Genomic DNA, 19,396 nt, shown 5'->3' with positions numbered 1-19,396 from the left:
ATAGAATTTTCTTCGGCCGTGTTTTGATCCGCATCTACGTTTTGAAACACTGGTATATTGTAACCCAAGTTGAAATGATTCGTAACAATTTAATGGAAATTATGTTGATGTTTCATGTTTCATGTTTCATCTTACGTTTTTTTTCCATAGGTGTCACGGTTCATTTCTGATGTTGGTGCATTGTTAAATTTTCTTTCCATTTTTCCTATGATTTAGCCGACACTCCGAATTTATTGCAGACACATGTGTCCTGCCGTCCGACACGACACGCGTGTACAGCACTTGTTGACACTCCTTTGGACACACTTTTAATTGTATTGGTAGAAGTGTTACTTAACGTGGGTGTGTGGGCATGTTTTTGTACCGTGTCAAGTCTGACATTCTATTTTTAATTGAATATTGTGTTTAGCTCTTTTAGACAAATCGTATCCATGTCGAAACTGGACACACGAATCCATATCCACAAATCATGATTACATATACTTTCTATTTTAGCCGTGTTCTCGTTTCTAAAGTTTGGGGGTTTGCCGTGTCCGACACTCCATGTCTGTGTCCACAAATCATAGCATTTTTTTGATCATATGATTATGTTAATCTATCATTGTATTGGTAAAACAGGTTTTCTGCCAATTATTTTCTTATTTGTAATCGAGTTCTTTAGAACTTGTTATGCTTAATTCTATTACTCCGTTACAGGATTTCTCTATGCGATGCCCCCTTATTCAAGGACATGGAAATTTTGGATCGGTTGATGCAGATCCTCCTGCTGCAATGCGATACACTGAGTGCAGATTGGAAGTAGGTTTGAATCTTTTCTGTTATGGAGCTTCTTTGTTGTCTTTGCAATCATCTGGTAGTATGTATGTGATTTCCACTTCTTTGTAGGGCTGGATTGTCTATACAACATATATGCAGTTATTTTCCTTTTATATTTTTTATTTATCTATTATGTTTCGTCTGTCTGTGTCTCTGTCTGTGTGAGTCACAAATATCTTTAATATTTTAAAAAATATCGCTATATTTTGCAATTTTTTATAGAACAAAAAAAAATCCCTAAATTTTTCCGAGATTATAAAAATATCAAGATCTTCATATTTATTTTTTACCGCAAAATGCCACAAAATATATCCTGATAAGTTCAAGATATTATTTGTTTTCTAATTTTTTCTTCAATTTTTTTATATATTTGAAATATTATATTTTTTCCCAAATTTTCTTGATATAAACCCGAAAATAACATTTAAAAAAAAAAAAATCCCAACATATATCCTTCTAGAGAATTTCCCGAGACATATTTGTGACTATGGTCTATGTCTGTGCCTGTACCTTTAGTCCATAGTTTGTTTTGTGAAAGTCGGCATCCCAAATCCTAATGTTTGTGAGATTCCCAAATCTAATGCTTGTGAGATTCTATTTCTTGAGGGCAGTGAGCTAGGTGCATTAAATTCAAATGATATTGCAGTTACCAACTTATATGGTAATTGAAGTAGGCTAATTGGTGGTGCTCATGAATTTTGCAATATTTAAGAAATTACAGCGATTAAATTGGAAACCATTATGGAAATATCTCAATTGGGCTTTAGTTTATGTCCAATTTAATAAGCCAACACCAGACATTAATCTATGATTTAGCCGACACTTTGAATTTGTTGTTGACACACGTGTCTTGCCGTGTTCGACACGACACGTGTGTCCACACATGTCGACACTCCTTTGGACACTTTTAAATGTATTGCGAGGAGAGTTAGAGTTAATGTGGGTGTATGGATACATATTTGTGTAATAATCAATAATTTTATGTATATATATGTGTCACCATTTCTAGATTTTTAGATGTTGCCATGTCAGACAATTCCTATTCGCGTCGAAACTCGACACACCAATCCATATCGACAAATTATGATTATATATACTTTCTATTTTAGCCGTGTCCTTGTTTCTAAATTTTGGGGATTTGCTGTGTCTGACACTCTGTGTCAGTGTCGACACGCGACACTCGTGTCTGTGTCCACAAATCATAGACATTAATGATAATGAATTCACATAGACTTCTCCTTATGGATACATATGTTACTTTCATACATACTGTAGTGTTTAAGATCTTAATTTAATTTATAGTCTGTGAGTTGACAAATACTGAAAACATATTATGGACACTCAATTTACGATTTTGACACTTCCAGGCACTTTCAGAAGCGATGCTCTTAGCAGATTTAGAACAAAATACTGTGAGTACTCTATTGTCTGCCGTTGTTTATTTATCAATTTTATATAATAAACTTCAGTCATTGATATCATTTGGCGCATTTAATAATTTGATTTCAGGTTGATTTGCTTCCAAATTTTGATAATTCGCAAAAAGAACCATCACTTTTACCTGCTCGGATCCCGAACCTGTTGCTGAATGGTTCTTCTGGGATTGCGGTAAACCCATTCTCGGAAACTTTTGGATCTAGTCACATTTAACTTTAATTTCATGCTGCTTTGTTCATTATTTATCTTTTGACTACCTTTCAGTGATTATGCAATTTCTGTTCTGAGGCATGTAATATATTGGGTTGTTTGATGCTTTTCTATACTCAGGTAGGAATGGCGACCAATATTCCTCCTCACAATCTTGCGGAGCTGGTAGATGCAGTTTCTGTGTTGATTCATAATCCCGAAGCAACAGTAAGAATGCCTTGTCCCTGGCCCATAAATGTCATTATGAAATATATGGAATGAATTCCCTGTGAATACTAAATCATTTAAGGATATGTTTAAGTGACACTCATTAGTCACTGGAATAGTTCTATATGGATGGCAAATCCTTACCCTTCAAAGTGCCCATGAGTCCATGACATTCCTATGCTGCACGCATGCCATATTCTTGTAACCTAGACTCATTCCACAAATATTACATGCGTGCCATGCCTTATCATAGTTTTCTTACATATCTTTGTACTATAAATGCCCCCTGATAGTCCTGATAATAGCTGTTCTGGTTATTAAATCGTATACATTCTTCAACTAATTGATGATACTATTTAGGTGCAGTTTTTAGCAGTGTTTTCTGAGTATCTTATCTGATCAGAAAACAAAGAGAAAAAGCTACTTGACCCCATTATTTTTGTTTACAATATGTAATATGACACAAAAACAGTCCCTCATCCTTATATGCAATGTCCAAGTCTAACCACCCGATGGCTCAAGGATTTTTTATTGGGGATTCTGTTGTCTTGGATTATTCTTTTGTAACTGAACTGATTTCCTGGAGTTAAGTGAATTCTAATGTTGGATTTGAATCTGTTGAAGTATGGAAGAGCAATTTGTGTGCTATATGTCTAAGGTTGTTGTCCCTTTATGTTTACTTGTTGCCCTTTTATGCTTACTAATTGCCCTTTTATGTTTACTAGTTGCTTAACTAAGTAATTGAGTTAATCTGTACCTTTAATCCTTTATTAAGGCAAATGGAACAAGTTGCATTGTTGTGGTTGATGGGAATGCATACTACTTAAAAGAGTTTTGTTCTTGGCATTAAAATAGGTTTAGGTTTAGGACACATGGCATTTAAAAAAAAAGAAAAGGATTAGGACTTACTCATCCCTCATAGTATGAAACATACATTTTGTTGTTATCAGCATTGACAATGATAGACTTGTAAAGTAAGGCCGAACAGAATAAGACACAGATTTAATGTTATCAATATGATTTGATGCAATTATGTCAATCATCCAAGAAAATGATGGGTTAGAATAAAGAATTACCTAAGAAGCCCACAATTGCAAGAGCTTGTGAAGTCTGCTTAGCAACTCCTGAGAGAAAAGAATAATGTTGAGATGAACTAGGATAGGGTTCATTGGATTTCTAGATGGGACACTTTTGAAATTGATTGGTTGTTTCTGCAAAATGGGAGCCTTCATATGGCAATGTAGCACAGGAAATCATTTTTTTATAGGGTTGCATGCATGATGATGCATTTTGGAGTCACCTTTCATGTGCCCCTATTTTTTTTTTTACAATAATGTCACACTCCTACGACTTGTTTGATTATATTTTTTCATATACTCCGTTAAATTTTCTAAAGGATTCATTAGCCGACCCCAACTAGTTTGGGACAAAGGCTTAGTTGAGTTGAGTTGAGTTTTGTGTTTAAAATGGTGTTCTTATTACATTAGTAGATTGGTCTTGTATTTTTTAATTTATTAGTGACATAGATGTAAATTTGTCGTTAGTGAATTGGATATGTATACGACAGAAATGTGGTGAAGTTGGAATGTTTACACCACCCCCAATCCCCACTACTCGTGTGTCCTTCCTTCTTGCCCTGTTTTCTTCTTCTCCATCTCCTTTTTTACCAAATTCAGCTGTTTTATTCTTATTTAATTTAACACGGTAACATTCCATTCGTCTGATTCTCGAATTCTCATCTATATTTTTTCTTCTGTTTCCTCCTCTATACATCTTTTGGGACCTCCAGATCTGTCTTGTGCTGATTAGACCACAAGATCGAGGATTATACCTTTTGTTGTGCACAAAAATCCTATTAGGTTCTATGTGTTTCTGTGCCTTGGTATTTCCCAATGTCTTGATTCTCTGTGTTAAATCAAGGTGCAATTCTGACCTTGATGACCGGGTGCTGTACTTTTCAAGAAAGGTAAGTTTGCTGCCCAATTTGTGGAAATTCTATGAAGTTTGAGCGGTCTATATACTTTTACCGCTGTTAACATTCTCTAAGAGACAAGGAGTTCGTTGAGTTGAGTTTTGTGTTTAAAATGGTGTTCTTATTACAATAGTAGATTGGTCTTGTATTTTTTAATTTATTAGTGGCATAGATGTAAATTTGTCATTAGTGAATTGGATATGTATACGACAGAAATCTGGTGAAGTTGGAATGTTTACACCACCCCCAATCCCCATGACTCATGTGTCCTTCCTTCTTGCCCTGTTTTCTTCTTCTCCATCTCCTTTTTTACCAAATTCAGCTTTTTTATTCTTATTTAATTTAACACGGTAACATTCCATTTGTCTGATTCTCAAATTCTCATCTATTTGTTTTCTTTTGTTTCCTCCTCTATACATCTTTTGGAACCTCCAGATCTGTCTTGTGCTGATTGGACCACAAGATCGAGGATTTTACCTTTTGTTGTGCACAAAAAACCTATTAGGTTCTATGTGTTTCCGTGCCTTGGTATTTCCCAATGTCTTGATTCTCTGTGTTAAATCAAGGTGCAATTCTGACCTTGATGACCGGGTGCCGTACTTTTCAAGAAAAGGTAAGTTTGCTGCCCAATTTGTGGAAATTCTATGAAGTTTGAGCGGTCTATATACTTTTACCGCTGTTAACATTCTCTACGAGACAAGGAGTTCTTCTCTCGGGAACTCCTTTGAGTCGAGTCATAGAGAATATGAGTTTCTCTACGCTTCGCTTTGAAATAGTCCTTCTGGAAGAGAAACTACTTTGGGCGGTAAAAAATGTTAAGAATTTGAGACTTCATTTGTAAATGAGTCCTCCTGGAAGAGGAAATCCTTGGAGTCTTAGATAATGTTGACAATTTGATTCTTTTGTAGAAGACATCTCCCACAAGGGGAACTCCTTTGAGGTGTATGGTAGAGTCTTTAAAAACAAAACCTTTTAACCTTATAGGAACGATTTAACTCTTAAAGATATTAGTATTCTTATATGGGATTTGCTAGCGTCCATCGCAGAAGGCATTTCGTGGATGGCCTGTTCCATACGAGAGCAGCCAAATCATGAATGAAGACAAAATCTGCTGAAAAGTGAGCCGGTGTGGCTGCTCTCACTTGCAACAGGCCATCCGTGAAATGCCTTCTGCGATGGACGCTAGCAACTCCCTTTTTATATTGGATGTGCTCTTTAGTTTTTTTTTTTTATCTCATAGACGAATATTTATTTGGGACCATTTTGAAAGTTTAACTTCCATGCATGAACCAGACAATTTGAGACTGCAAAAACTCCTTAAAGACAACTGTGAGGCCAGTCATGCTGTACGGCTCAGAATGTTGGGCCACCCCAACACCAAGAAGCAGCATGTGCAGAAGATGAGTGTAGCGGAGATGCGAATGCCTAGATGGATGTGCGGCCACACAAGGCTAGATTGAATTAAAAATGAAGACATTCGTAAAAAGGTGGGGGTGGCTCCAATTGAGGAGAAGATGAGAGAGCACTGCTTAAGATGGTTTGGACATATCCAATGTAGGCCTTTGGATGCTCCGGTGAGAAGAGGCGACTCGTGCCAAATTGATGGCGTAAAAAGAGGTAGGGGCAGACCGAAAACAACTTGGGGAGAAACATTGAGGAAAGACTTGATAGCTAGGAAAATAACAGAGAACATGAGCTTGGATATGATAGAATGGAAGAAAATGATCCACGTGGAAGAACCCAACTAGAACCAGGATTAGAGCTGGGTAGATTCCTTTTACCTTCTTCATGAATTTTTTCTAAAGGATTCATTTAGCCGACCCCAACTAGTTTGGGACAAAGGCTTTGTTGTGTTGAGTTGAGTTGAGATGGAGTGTCGTTAGCCTCCATTGGTAGCATTGGTGATTGATTTGCCCTGACGACTTGAGCACACAACTTAGTTGTCAATTTTGTTGTTGCGGCTATTCCATTTCCCCCTGGATGGGAATGTTTTAATATTTCATCCATTTTTTTTGTTTGAAGATGCTACAAGAGTTGCAAAGCAAAAAAAAATAAAAATAAAAAATAATAATAATTAAAATTGAGTTGATGAAAAATATTTGGACGAAAATTGTTATTGTATAGCCAAACTTAAGGATCAAACATGAAAAATGAGGAAAAAGTGGTCATCTTCAACCTTGGTTAGGGTTTTGGGATACAAAATAAACCCTTGATGGATTATAACCCTCCCATTCTATTGGGGGAGGTGAAATATCTCGTCAATTGCCATGAAAAATGTGTGCGAGAAGTTAAAAAATAAACAATAATGTTTTGAATTGTCATTATCATTGCATATTATGTTGGTTTTGGATGAAACACCAGTGCTTTGAGCATAATTTTTAGAAGACCTCTTTTTAGTTGAAATTTTCAAAAAAATTTGAAAATTGGAGCTGTTTTTTTTAATAAAAATTTCAAACAAAATATTACGGAAATTTTGTCATAACTGAATCAAAATTCACTTCTACGAGAAGCAGAGGAGACAATTGTAGTGGTCAAGGTGGTGCCTCGTGTAGGCTGTGATTAAGAGGGGGGAGTGGTAGAGGCCATGGAATCAGGAGGTGTATTCATCGTCGTTTAACTTAAGACAATTTAAAGGTGTTACTTGAGTTTCTTTTACACGCAATTAGAACTATAGAAGTTTCTTGTTAATGCTCACTTCAAATCCTTCTGACTATAGAAATGCATTACTAATCTATACCTGGTTTTGTCATTTTGAATTTGAATTTTTTCTGACTGTTCTGTTTAAATGTATGTCCAAAAAGCTGCAAGAATTGCTGGAATATATGCCAGGACCTGACTTCCCAACTGGAGGACTAATAATGGGGAATGTTGGGTATTGAGAAATATTCTCTTCCTCTCTCTTATTTTTTTTTAATTAATAATGTTTCCTGATTCCCCCCTGAGATTTAGTTGAATTGGTTTTCTGAATAGTTACGTTTTTTGTTTAAGAATCTTAGAAGCATATCGAACTGGACGCGGACGTCTAATAATCAGAGGGAGGACGGATGTGGAATTGCTTGATGATAAAACCAAGCGCACTGCAGTTGTTATAAAAGAGGTGTCAATATATTGGTCTTCTTATTTTACTGAGATTTGTTCTCAGATCATGATGTAGATTTTTTGTGAGGTCTTCTGTTCATATGAGGTTTTCTTTGAAGGTATTCTACAGTTCTTTCTGAGTTGGATGTTTTATATACAGATCCCTTATCAGACCAACAAATCTGCATTGGTGGAGAAAATTGCCGAGCTAGTGGAAAACAAGGTGTTGTATTGTAGATAAAATATTTTGTTATTTATTCTAAATGGAAGTTTTATTCAGCTATTGTTTCTACAATTTATTTTGCCATCTATGAAATGTTATCAATACTGTACGATTTTGCTGTTAAGACCTTTAAGCATATTCTTTGGCGATCCATTCTGGGTTGATGGATACCTGAGTTGATTTACTGATAATGATAACTGAGATGAGAGACATATACAAATGCCATTTTTCAGGCTAACTCATGACTTTTCATGAGTTTCATTTAAACCTTGATTGAATTTGTATTGGCAGTTGTGGGCACTTTCAGGGATAAACGTGAATAGTATTTTGCTGTTGAAACAGATGTTTTTCTGATTTCGCATGAATGTGCTTCTCTGATTTTGAAAGTATGTGCTCATGTTAGAGTGGTCTTTTAGCTTTTTCAGCAAAGTTGAAATGAGCCCAGATGAAGGGTTGAGATTACATTAGGGTTAAAGTGGTTTATATTTTTCTATCTGTCGTATTTTCTGGTGTTTTGTGGACTGCTGTTTTCATGCATTTCTTGAGCAACTGTAGAGAACTGGAGCTTTGGCACATAAATTTGTATCAACGTTATTGATCAATTAATACCTCTCTCCCTCTCTTCCATTATTTTTGTGATTTCTATTGAATTGTTGGTGGGATTCTTCTCTTAGTTTTGTCACTCTCGGGCTGTTTTGACTTTGACTGTGGTGAAACTGCATTAGCAACACAAGCGTTCTGTTGTCTTACTGAAACGGAACTCGCTTGTGGCGGGCAATCATACCATTTATAACTCATCATATTCTTGGATTGGCTTATGCCAAACCCAATAATATGTATCAGTATCAAACGATCCTTATATCCATAATCCATTATCCTTGACACCATGTATGTTAGCGAAAGGGAAGGAGAGTTGCCACTCACATCACTCTCCTTCATCGTCCTAGCTTGGTTGACTGTCTCTTTTTCCAACACATCGTGTGGTTGCTGAATCGGAGGCACCAGACTCATCCACGCATAGTACCTGCCATTCTCGACATTCCATTGACATTTATCATCCTTCCTTATTTTCATGCATTGAGGTCTTCTTTCAATAGTTTATTCTTCAAGTAGCCTTTCAACTTGTTGCTTCTCTCCGATGTACATGGAGTTTGATGCAATTATGTGAAATGCTGATATTTTTACAGGACTTTCTGCGAGATGGCTTAACTGAATAACATATAGCTTGCACTGTTGCTGTAGGGTAAACAAAAACTTTGCATCCAACGTACATGTAGTTTGATCCAATGTTGCGAGATGCTGATGTGTTTACAAGACTTAGTGTCAGATGGCTGACCTGAATAATATATAGCTCACACTGTTGCTGTACGGTCCCAAAAAAAAAAAAAAAACTCTCAAGGCATTGTCTTCCATACGACATTCACTCCTATCTTTTAAAAAACATGCTTATTGGAATTATGGTCATCCTTTATATTGAAGTTGTTATAGTCAGTGATGGTAACACTATGTGATCGATGATATTAGCATGAAGATGACGTTTTGTCCTTAAACATGACAAGGATCTTGCAGTCCTTTTTTAGTTCTTCAATAAATTGTGAATGGCATCTCTGTTGGGGAAAGGCAGCTAAAGCACAGTAAGATGTGCGTATGCATGGTAGATTTTAGAATTGGTGCCCTATCAGTTTTTGTGACAAAATTTGGGCATTCAAGTTTCGTAGGCATGTTGAGGTGAGGTGAAAGGGTTGGAGGATGAATGGTTTTGAAGGATTCAAGGGGCTATTGCCCCTTTCCGGGATGTTGTTCTTGTTCTTGTTGCATGGAAAAAACGAGAGAAAGTGAAATGGTTTGGATTGATCATTGATGATGTGGAGAAGAGAAAAGAGGGAAAGGGAGATATATTGCAGGGGTTTGGTGGGGAAGGGAAAGGGCTTAAATTTTTGAAGGGAGTTTAGTTTATTAGGAATAAATAATCAAAATAAACCACAAAAAGAAAAACAATGGATTGAAAGATGAAACATTGTTTCTGTTCTTCTTTTGAGGTTTTGCATGTAACGAGAGAAATGGGATGAAGCAAATGAAAGGTAGTGATATTTGATGTCATGAAGATGAGAGAATCTTCAGAAAGGATCGTGCACGATGGCGGAAATGAAATAAATTATTATAAGAAGGAACACAATAAAGGATAATTCATCAAAGAACACAAAAAAGGAAAAAATGGAATGAAGTGAGCTGCATGAAGTCCTAGATGGGTTCCTACCTATGATACCTAGATACTTATACTGATATGGATGGAGACAGACACCGAAACAGAGATGCAAATAGCATTTTCGAAACTCTAGGACATGGAGACAGATACAGGTGTCCCATACCATAAAAAAAGACACAAGACATGTATACGTAAAGAGAATGACTATCTTAGAAAGTCACATTCACGTTCAAGGTTAATGTAGACTTCTGGGTCTTACAAGTGGGTATAGATGGGCATGTATGTGTTACCAAAACTGTTGATCTTTAAGAATATCTTAAGGGCGACCGACATGGTCTTGGTCCCATCCCAAATGGAGATCCCCTGCATAGGATAAAGGACTACAAAAATAAACAATTTACCTGTTCTTGCATTTTCCATAAATAAAATATCACAAAACTTAACTTAGTTTAACTTAGAAGATCGATGTAATAGTAAATTTAATATAGCATCTATAGCAGTCACATGTTCAAGATTGTAATTACAAATATGGGACACTAACAATCCAAGCATTATAGTTACTTTGAAGAGAGTGACATGTTTCAAACATTGTAGTTATTTTGACCAACATAAGTATCCGTGAAGTGTCCTTGTATCTGAGTACGAGCATCGGTATCGTAGCATGTCGGAGATTGTATGTTGGGCCTACACAAGCATCCGAGTATCGGAGATTGCTACTTTTTACAGTGTCCTTTCATGATTTCAGTAATTATAACATGATTTACAGTTATAAAGAATTGCCTGAGCTTTATAAATATGAACTGTGACACATGTAACATAATTATAAGTGTGGTACTCTGGGAATCATTAATTATTTATGATGAATATTAATTATTTCCATCAGTTCCTAATCTTATCTATTGACCTCCTTTTGTTATCCACTGCTGTCAAGAACTATTTTAGCCTGTGTCTGCTCTGTAGTTTGAAGTTTAACTGCTTGTCGTCACTTATTTTTATTGATGAGAAATTCAATTAATTTTATGATGATCAATCATTTTGTACTGATAATGCTTTTTAGCGCAGAGTTTAGAAGGCATAAGTGATATTCGTGATGAGAGTGATCGTTCAGGAATGCGCGTAGTTATAGAGGTGCTCGCATTTACTTAATTTCTGTCTATTACTTCTTTTGCACTGACATTTGTTTGTTAGCCCATTCCCTGCATGGATTTAGGGAGAAACTAGATGCAATTGATTGTTCTGTGATAATGACTATTAGTTTGCTGTTCTCTTGCAGCTAAAAAGGGGATCTGATCCATCCATTGTTCTGAATAATTTATACCGCCTCACTACCCTTCAGTCTAGCTTTAGCTGCAACATGGTAGGGTGAGTGGCTTCTTGAACTTTTAATTTTCTTCTCTGACTACATAAATGATAGATATTTGTCGATCAACGAAAGGATGCATAGCGGTGCATTAAAGAATCACTCATAAAAGAAATTTGCTGGAGGAGTGGTTTTCAGCAACATTAAACTCCCATTTGCCAAACAGACCACAGTCTCGTTTACCGCACTATGTGCATTGTTGAAGGATATTTGTAGCGAAATGCAAAGTGTAGGGATCTCTTCCACAATGTCCAATGTATCCATGATGCTTATTCTTTAACAAAATACCTTTGAATGATACAAGGAAGTTGCCTTTCTCTATTACAGGGCCAATGAGTATGTACTGAAAATTTTTAAGCCCTCTGGAATGACCTCTGTTGTAGCATCATAAGAATCTCTAACTCCAATTGTTCAACAAGAACAAATTTCACTCCACAATTTCGATTCCTATCTATCATCATTCGTGCATGACTGATCCAGACCTCTCCTTGAGCTGCCATTAAAATTTTTATTTGGAACTCCTACTTGAAACTTTTTCTATCGTTTAGTCGGCTGGATTGCAAATTGCAATTGACCTTGGGAATGAGGTTGGCCTGGGTGAGAGTGTCCATGGGTTGGATACATGCCAATCTGAGCCATGTATATTCTATTATTATATTGTCATGTTAGTGTATAGTTGCATAGATAAAATCTACTAGTCAAGTTATTGTCATTCTTCTCCATTCACTACCACTTGCCATTTTAATTTTTTAGAGTGATTTGACTTATTTGATGGAGCCTATTACTTTCTAGTTGCATTCTGTAATAATGTAACCATCTTTTATTATGTATATGTATAATGTAGAGTAAGTTGTGTGCTTTAACTTTTTCCACCAACTCTCTCTCTTCTTTTCCCTTATTTCTTATCTTCATTCTTGTTAAGAGTAGGGCTGCACACGGTTCGGTCCAGTTTGGTGTAGGGAGTTTATTTTAACCGAACCAATCACATCGGTTTGGAGAAAATCCAAACCGTAACCAAACCGATCGGGGGGTATAACCGAACCAAACCGAACCGATTTTGACCGGTTCGGTTCACTGTTTATCCGGTACAAGTCCAAATCAAGTAGTTAAATACGTTTTTCTATAAAAAAAAAGGTGTATCTATAAAAGAAGGTTTAAATACGTTTTCCTCTCTCTCTCTCTCATGAAACAAAAATGAGAGAGAGAGGAAAAAGGTTCAAACTGAGGAAAAGGTTTAAAAGGTGTATCTATAAAAAAAGGTTCAAACCAAACCGATTTTGACCGGTTTGGTTCACTGTTTATCTGGTACAAATCCAAATCAAGTAGTTAAATATCCAAATCATGAAACAAAAATGAGAGAGAGGACAAAGGTTCAAACCGAGGAAAAGGTTTAAAAGGTGTATCTATAAAAAAAGGTTCAAACCGAACCGATTTTGACCGGTTCGGTTTACTGTTTATCCGGTACAAATCCAAATCAAGTAGTTAAATACGTTTATCTATTAAAAAAAAGGATGAATCTATAAAAAAAGGTTTAAATACGTTTTCTTCTCTCTCTCTCTCATGAAACAAAAATGAAGAGACCCGCCCTCTTTAACCCTAATCGAGGGCCTTATAAAGGGCATGATGTATCCCCCCCCGCCTTTTTTTCTCTCGGACAGCCCCTCTAGTAAGGACTATTCTTTTTACACTTCTAAGGGGTGGTCTAAGGGAAGCGGTGAATGTATTCTTTACTTTTGAATACAGGGAATTGATATAGACACCCTTCCCTTCTTTAAATCATCCCTCTTCTCTTTGCAAATGATATTAACTCACCTTAGATTTGATAAAAATCATTTCGTCTTTTCCTCCATTTCTCGGTTCGGTTTGGTTAATTTTCAGATTGAAACTCTAAAACTGTGAACCGAACCGATGGGATCGGTTCGGTAAAATTCTAAACCGTGACTGAACCAATGTCGTGAAAAACCGAACCAAACCAAACTGAAAGGCCCGGTTCTGTTCGGTTTATCGGTTTGGCCGGTTTTTTGTGCAGCCCTAGTTAAGAGTATAAAAGATTAAATAACGCCTTCTCCAACAGCTTAAGCTTTTGGAGTAATTGGTTGTTTCACATGGTATCATTGTTATTGTGGTGGATGAGAAGGAGAAGAAGAGAAGAGAAGAAGAAGAAGAAGTGAGGGAGAAGACAGAGTCTCCTTCTCATCCACCACAATAACATGGTTTTAGAGCTGATCCATTGAAGAAAACACAAAAAAAGAAAATAGAAAACCCTAGCCCTAACCCATACCCTCCCACAAACACTCTCCCACCTCCCACCGGACGCCTCCTCCACCAAAACCCCATTCGATCCCCTCCCCTAAACCTATGCCCCTTTCCCACTCGATCCCCTCCCCACCCCTCCCACCTCTCACCCGATGCTCTATACCACTCGATCCCCTTCCCTCCCTAACCCGATGCCTCTTCCACCTCCACCTGATCCCTATGCCCCCTCGATCCCAAACCTAGCACCCTAACCCTAACCTCCTTGATAGCATTCGATGGCCAAACCCAAAAGAGGGGCCACATGTGCCACGTGTAGGACAACCCTAGAAAGAAGGGCCACACGTGAGGGGGAGTGTTAAAGTATAAAAGATTAAATAACGCCATCTCCATCACCTTAAGCTTTTGGAGTAACTGGTAATTTCACATGGTTTCAGAGCAAAGGTCCTCAGTTCAAACCTCTTTGATGTCAAAATTCCACATGCAATGTTCAACCCAAAAGTGGGGCCACATGTGCCACGCGTAGGCCAACCCAAAGAAAGAGAGGCCACACTTGAGGGGGAAGTGTAAGAGTATAAAAGATTAAATAACGCCTTCTCTAACAGCTTAAACTTTTGGAGTAACTGGTTGTTTCATAATTCCATTTCTTCTCTTCCCTATTCCTTCTCATTTAAACAAGTAACATAGCATTAAAGCAATGCTTTGATCCTGTTCCATTTTCTCCGATTCCCTTATTTTCTTCTTCATCTCATTTTAAGATCTTTTTTATCTGTAAAGTTGAAGCTCTCTTGAAACCCTAACCATGGGCTTTTCAAGTTGTGCAACAACCACATTGGTTGGCTGTGTTTCAAATGGTGTTTTTAATTTACTTGAGATGAATTCTATCAGATTAAATGGATCCAACTATCTATATTGGTTCAAATTTGTTCTAGTTTTTCTTGTTGTGAAGGGAAATTTAAATATCTTACAGAAGAAATACCTTCACTGGCCTCGTTACATCCTCATATAATGAGTGGGATGCAAGAGATTGCGCAAATTATGACATGACTTTGATAATTAAAAAAAAAATTATGACATGACTTTAGAATAGTTTGTATCCTTTTGTTGGCAATAACACTATGTTTCTTGATCCTGCAAAAGAGATTTGAGTTTTGATGTGTGAAATGTATTTGTATGATAGTAATATTTCACAAATTTATCAATTGTTTCAAGAGATTTTTGCTCTGCAAGATGAGGATATAAGTATTGGAGAGTATTATGCTACTCTAATATTTCACAATTTTATGATGGTTCAAAACGATTGTAGAATTTATTCAAATGATTCGAACCAATTCAACTGCTTCAAGTAGAATTGGTTCGAAATAGTTCTTACCTTTCCTCTTCTTCTTCATCCTCCTTCAATTCGTTCGAACCCCTCCATCTTTTCTTTCTTTTTCCTTATCACGAAATGGTTTCGTGGGCTTTTTCTAACGCAAGAAGGAAAGAGGGTCTTTTGTAAGAAAGCCCTATTTTCTTTTATTCAACACTTAATTATGATAATCACATTATTTACAATCGAATCATTCAATTGAATCGAAAATTGTGAGATTCATACAAATTTAGATTCTGTCATGGGATTTTTTGATCATTAGATTCTGTCATGGGATTAAATTCAAATCCCCTAAGAATTATTAGAATCTTAAGGTTTGCATCATAAATTGTATGATTTTCACAACAATGATTCATAGCCATGTTGTTAAAATCGCGTGATTCATGAATCGAGGGTTAAACGATTCAAATTGGAAGGAAGAATCATTTTCGTAAAAATCGTATGATTCAAGTACGATTCGATTTTGAATCTTGCGGTTTTTATGTTTTTTTACGATTATTTTTTGTTCGCTTATTTTTTTTTTGGTGTGCCTTTGTGATTAAAAATAAATCGTATATAAACCCCCTGCCACAACTAATAACCTAAAAACAAGTAAAGATAACCCTAACTCTATTCTTCTCCTCTCTTCTTTCCTTCTCCTTCTCTTTCTCATCCTTCCTACTTCTACCAATACCAGCCGCAAGTTTGGATTACTAATCATAGAATTTTATATTTAATTTACTTGTTTTGAATGAAAGTAGTTAACTAATTTTATTCTTATTTTAAACTTTTTATAATTATAATATGTTTTCTCATTTTTATATATAAATATGAAAAAACTTCCGATTTACGATTCGAACCTTGTTACGATTTGATTCAGATGTTAAGAACCTTGATTCATTGTATTCTATTATTAGATATTGTGTGCAATTTGAGGTTTCTTTCAGTTCTAGACATGTGTAACAACACATGTTCCTAGGTGTTCGATGCTGTTATTAGATGGTTTCATGCTTATGTGGTAATTTTAAAATGTGTATTTGTGTTTATTTTAGTATCTCATGAAGTTCCGTCTTAAAATTTCATTCATCTGATTATGTAAGAATTGCAAAGAGAAAAAAAGGGCAATAGTCCTTACAAAAGGCAGAGAGCTGTGACACAATCCCAACAAAAAGAAAACACGAGCCAAAATCAGAAACACCAGCAACACGACACTACAAAACAAGTAAACCATGCCATCAAAGCAAGGCAGGATCAAAACACCATAGTTAGCAAGGCAGACAACAGTGGTATTGCCTTCTCTATGAATATAGGAGAATATACAATCCAATTCCGTCAGCTCATCAAAGATCACTTTGTACTAAGACTAATTTTCCAAGGGGGAGCCGACTCCTTAGTCATGGAATAGTATTGAGGGGTCACCTCAATCCGTTACTTTGAAGCACGTGTAAGAGGGAATTGCCAAACACTGCTCCAAATTGCACGAACTTCATCCTCAAAAGGATCATAGTTCTCGCAAGAACCTACGAAGGAAAGAATATTATGGGAATTGATCAAAGTTTAATTGGAAGATAAACATTGTTGGTTTGGCCGGAGATAATGTCGGTTTGGCCGGAGAACTGGTTAAGATCTAAGAGGTGGGGGGACCGGTCTTGTTCAGGATGCGGATACCATAATTTTAGATGGCGAAGAAATTGTCGGCGACGTCAATATGGGAGAATGAAAGGAACAACGAAGCAACCTTTGTCATTGGATTTGCAAAATGCAAACCCAAAACCTTCAACCAGGGGGGATCCGGGGGACTGGCCTGACTCAGGGGAGATAAAATTGAAGGATTGGAATCTTGTTGCCATCTGGAATTGAGCTCAGTGTTTTTGGAACATTCCAACCCTTACTATGCCTAGCATTCTTGCCCAAAATGAGGTACTGTTCATTTTTGAGAATGAAGAATTGGCATCCAGAACTTTAAACATGGGGGAAGGGCTTGTGGCTCCTTTCTCCATTCTCTCTTTGTGTGGGACCCGGAATATCAGCAAATGGTGAAGGCAATCTGGGTCAAGTTCATCGGGACTCCTCTCCATGTGTGGGCAACATCGACAGTGGAGGCCTTTGGGAGCATCTTTAGATCTGTCTTAGAAGTAAGAATGGAAGGAAACCACGGCTAGTGTATGAGTTATGCCTCGGTGAAAATTCTTACATCAGAATGGCAGCTAACTAAGCCTTTTGTTTACATTCGGATTCAGAACAACTGTTTCAAAATAAGCATAGAAATTCAGGCCCCTCAGCCACTGAATCGGATCATGCCTTCGGAATCTATCAACATCTTTAGGGAAGCACCTTACAAGGTTACCTCTCCCCGGATGGATCGACCTCTGGCGATGAGACTGGTGGCATTGAATCGGCTGTCTGCCATTGCTAATGGGCTTCGGGACGGCGCTTTGGGACAACAGGTGATGGACCAGGACCCACCTTTCGTCGTGACTGATGAGAGGGTGAGAGGTGACGGGAGAGCCATTGATCATACTGCCACGGGTCCTCGTCCCTGTTTCGATCGGCTTGCTCTGACTCGGATATCCTGTGGGGCCCATAGGATGAGTTCAAAATTCAATTTCAAACTCAAACGTTAAATCTAGATGAGCCTCCCATAGTCACCTCAGCAGAAAAAGCTAAAATATCTGCTGCTCACGTTTGTCAATCTAAGAAATCTCCTCCGATGGTCTCTCGAGTGGATGAAGATGGCCCGGTATTTCAGAAGCCTGCCTCACCTCATAAGGGCGTTTCTTCCGGAAGTGGGTCAACCTTGGAAGACCAATTAAGAAGCCAAAACTATGGAGTAAAAAGGGCGCTGGGAACCCTAATGAAGGGTATTTTTGGGCCTATCCCTGAAAGGATCGAGAACCAAGACTCAAACCTTAAGTCGAAATTTTATAAAGAAATGGAAGCTCTTCCAGCAAATCCTCGGTCAGCAAATCTGGAGGAGTCTCTGAGCAGAATAGCCACAGCATACCAGGGGTATATCGATCGGTAAGGAATTACCCTCCCAATTATCCCGAGGATGGAACTTATGAATGGAAATCTAAAACATTTCTCTCTCCTAAACCCTCCCCGTCTGTGAGATTCCCTCTGGTGTGTGGTAGGTTTCGACATTGAGAATCAAATTGCTCTTAATGTTGCTGGAATAGGAATCTCACTCTGATGATAGTTATTAAGAATTTATAATTGGTATCGGAATGATGTTGGTCTCTTGGGGTGTTGGGGGAAGGGAGTGGCGGAAGTTAAAGGATGAAATTGAGATGAGACTAGTTGAATCTAAACCTTTCAAGGGGAATTCTTTTAGACGGAACTGTATCAATTACTTCAACAAGTATTGCTTTATGAACGTTTTTTGTCACCACCATATTTATAATGGTGGTGGCGGTCTCCTCGAATATGATGCCCATAATGAATGGATTTGTTGGAAGAAGAGTACCAACAAATATCTTCCTCCTAACGAGGTGTAAATCTTGTTTCACATGTTTGAGATTAATTCGTGGGGCCCAACTACAGGCAGTTTTGGGCAGTTTCACTCTTTAAAAAGTAGTCTTTTGGGCTTTCTCAGTATGAGGAAAGAAATTCATCTCTGCCAAACTCAGTAAAATGGACTCAAGCGTTTCCACTCCCTCCGAGGTCCGAACCTTTAAGCGACAGAGAATGGAGAATGTTGACTGCTCGGCAATGAAGCACGGGTGCTTCAAAATGGCCCGCATACCCGTATCGGGTGCGTCCCGGGTGCGTGTCGGGTGCGCACCCGATTCAAAAACCCTTTTTTTAAAAAATTTTGACGGTCGGGTGCGCTTGGGGTGCGCACCCCGACGCACCCGACACGTTTTAAAGTGTTTTAAAACAAAAAAAAAAGAAAAAAGAGGAGGGCTGTCAATAAACTTTTTTTTTGGGGGGGGGGGGTTTAAATTATAAAAGGGGTTTTAAAACCCCCTCACTCACGCAACTCTCTCCCTCTCTCTGTCTCTGTCTCGTCCCTCACCCCTCTCTCTGTCTCGTCCCTCACCCTTTCTCTCTGCAACTCTCTCTCTCTCTCTCTCTCTCTCTCTCTCTCTCTCTCTCTCTCTCGGGCTTCTCTCTTTTTCTCCTCTCCCTCTCGGTTTCTCCTCTCTCCCTGCAACTACCGGCTACCGCCGCCTTTGCCACTGTCGGAGCCCTAACCTAACCCTACTTAAAGGTACTCTCTCTCTCTCTCTACTTCTCTCTTTCTCTTTGTATCTCTCTCTACTCTTTTTTTTTGTATCTCTATT

General features: G+C 37.7%; 1 protein-coding gene across 1 annotated transcript in view; it reads left to right on the top strand.

Annotated features, from left to right (window-relative positions):
* Positions 1-19,396, top strand: part of GYRA (DNA GYRASE A) — an 89,003-nt gene that overhangs the window by 6,679 nt on the left and 62,928 nt on the right. Inside the window, exons 4-12 of the mRNA XM_077392784.1 lie at positions 697-798; positions 2,184-2,228; positions 2,326-2,424; positions 2,584-2,670; positions 7,444-7,514; positions 7,631-7,739; positions 7,881-7,943; positions 11,212-11,277; positions 11,423-11,511. Coding sequence (XP_077248899.1) covers positions 697-798; positions 2,184-2,228; positions 2,326-2,424; positions 2,584-2,670; positions 7,444-7,514; positions 7,631-7,739; positions 7,881-7,943; positions 11,212-11,277; positions 11,423-11,511 — 731 coding nt within the window. The remainder of the gene's footprint in view (positions 1-696; positions 799-2,183; positions 2,229-2,325; positions 2,425-2,583; positions 2,671-7,443; positions 7,515-7,630; positions 7,740-7,880; positions 7,944-11,211; positions 11,278-11,422; positions 11,512-19,396) is intronic.

The sequence above is a fragment of the Tasmannia lanceolata genome, unplaced genomic scaffold (genome assembly GCF_043159265.1).
Source record: "Tasmannia lanceolata isolate RefF3 unplaced genomic scaffold, GAP_Taslan_0.1 ptg000012l, whole genome shotgun sequence".
Taxonomy (NCBI): Eukaryota; Viridiplantae; Streptophyta; class Magnoliopsida; order Canellales; family Winteraceae; genus Tasmannia; species Tasmannia lanceolata.
This window is presented reverse-complemented; position numbering and strand designations above follow the sequence as displayed.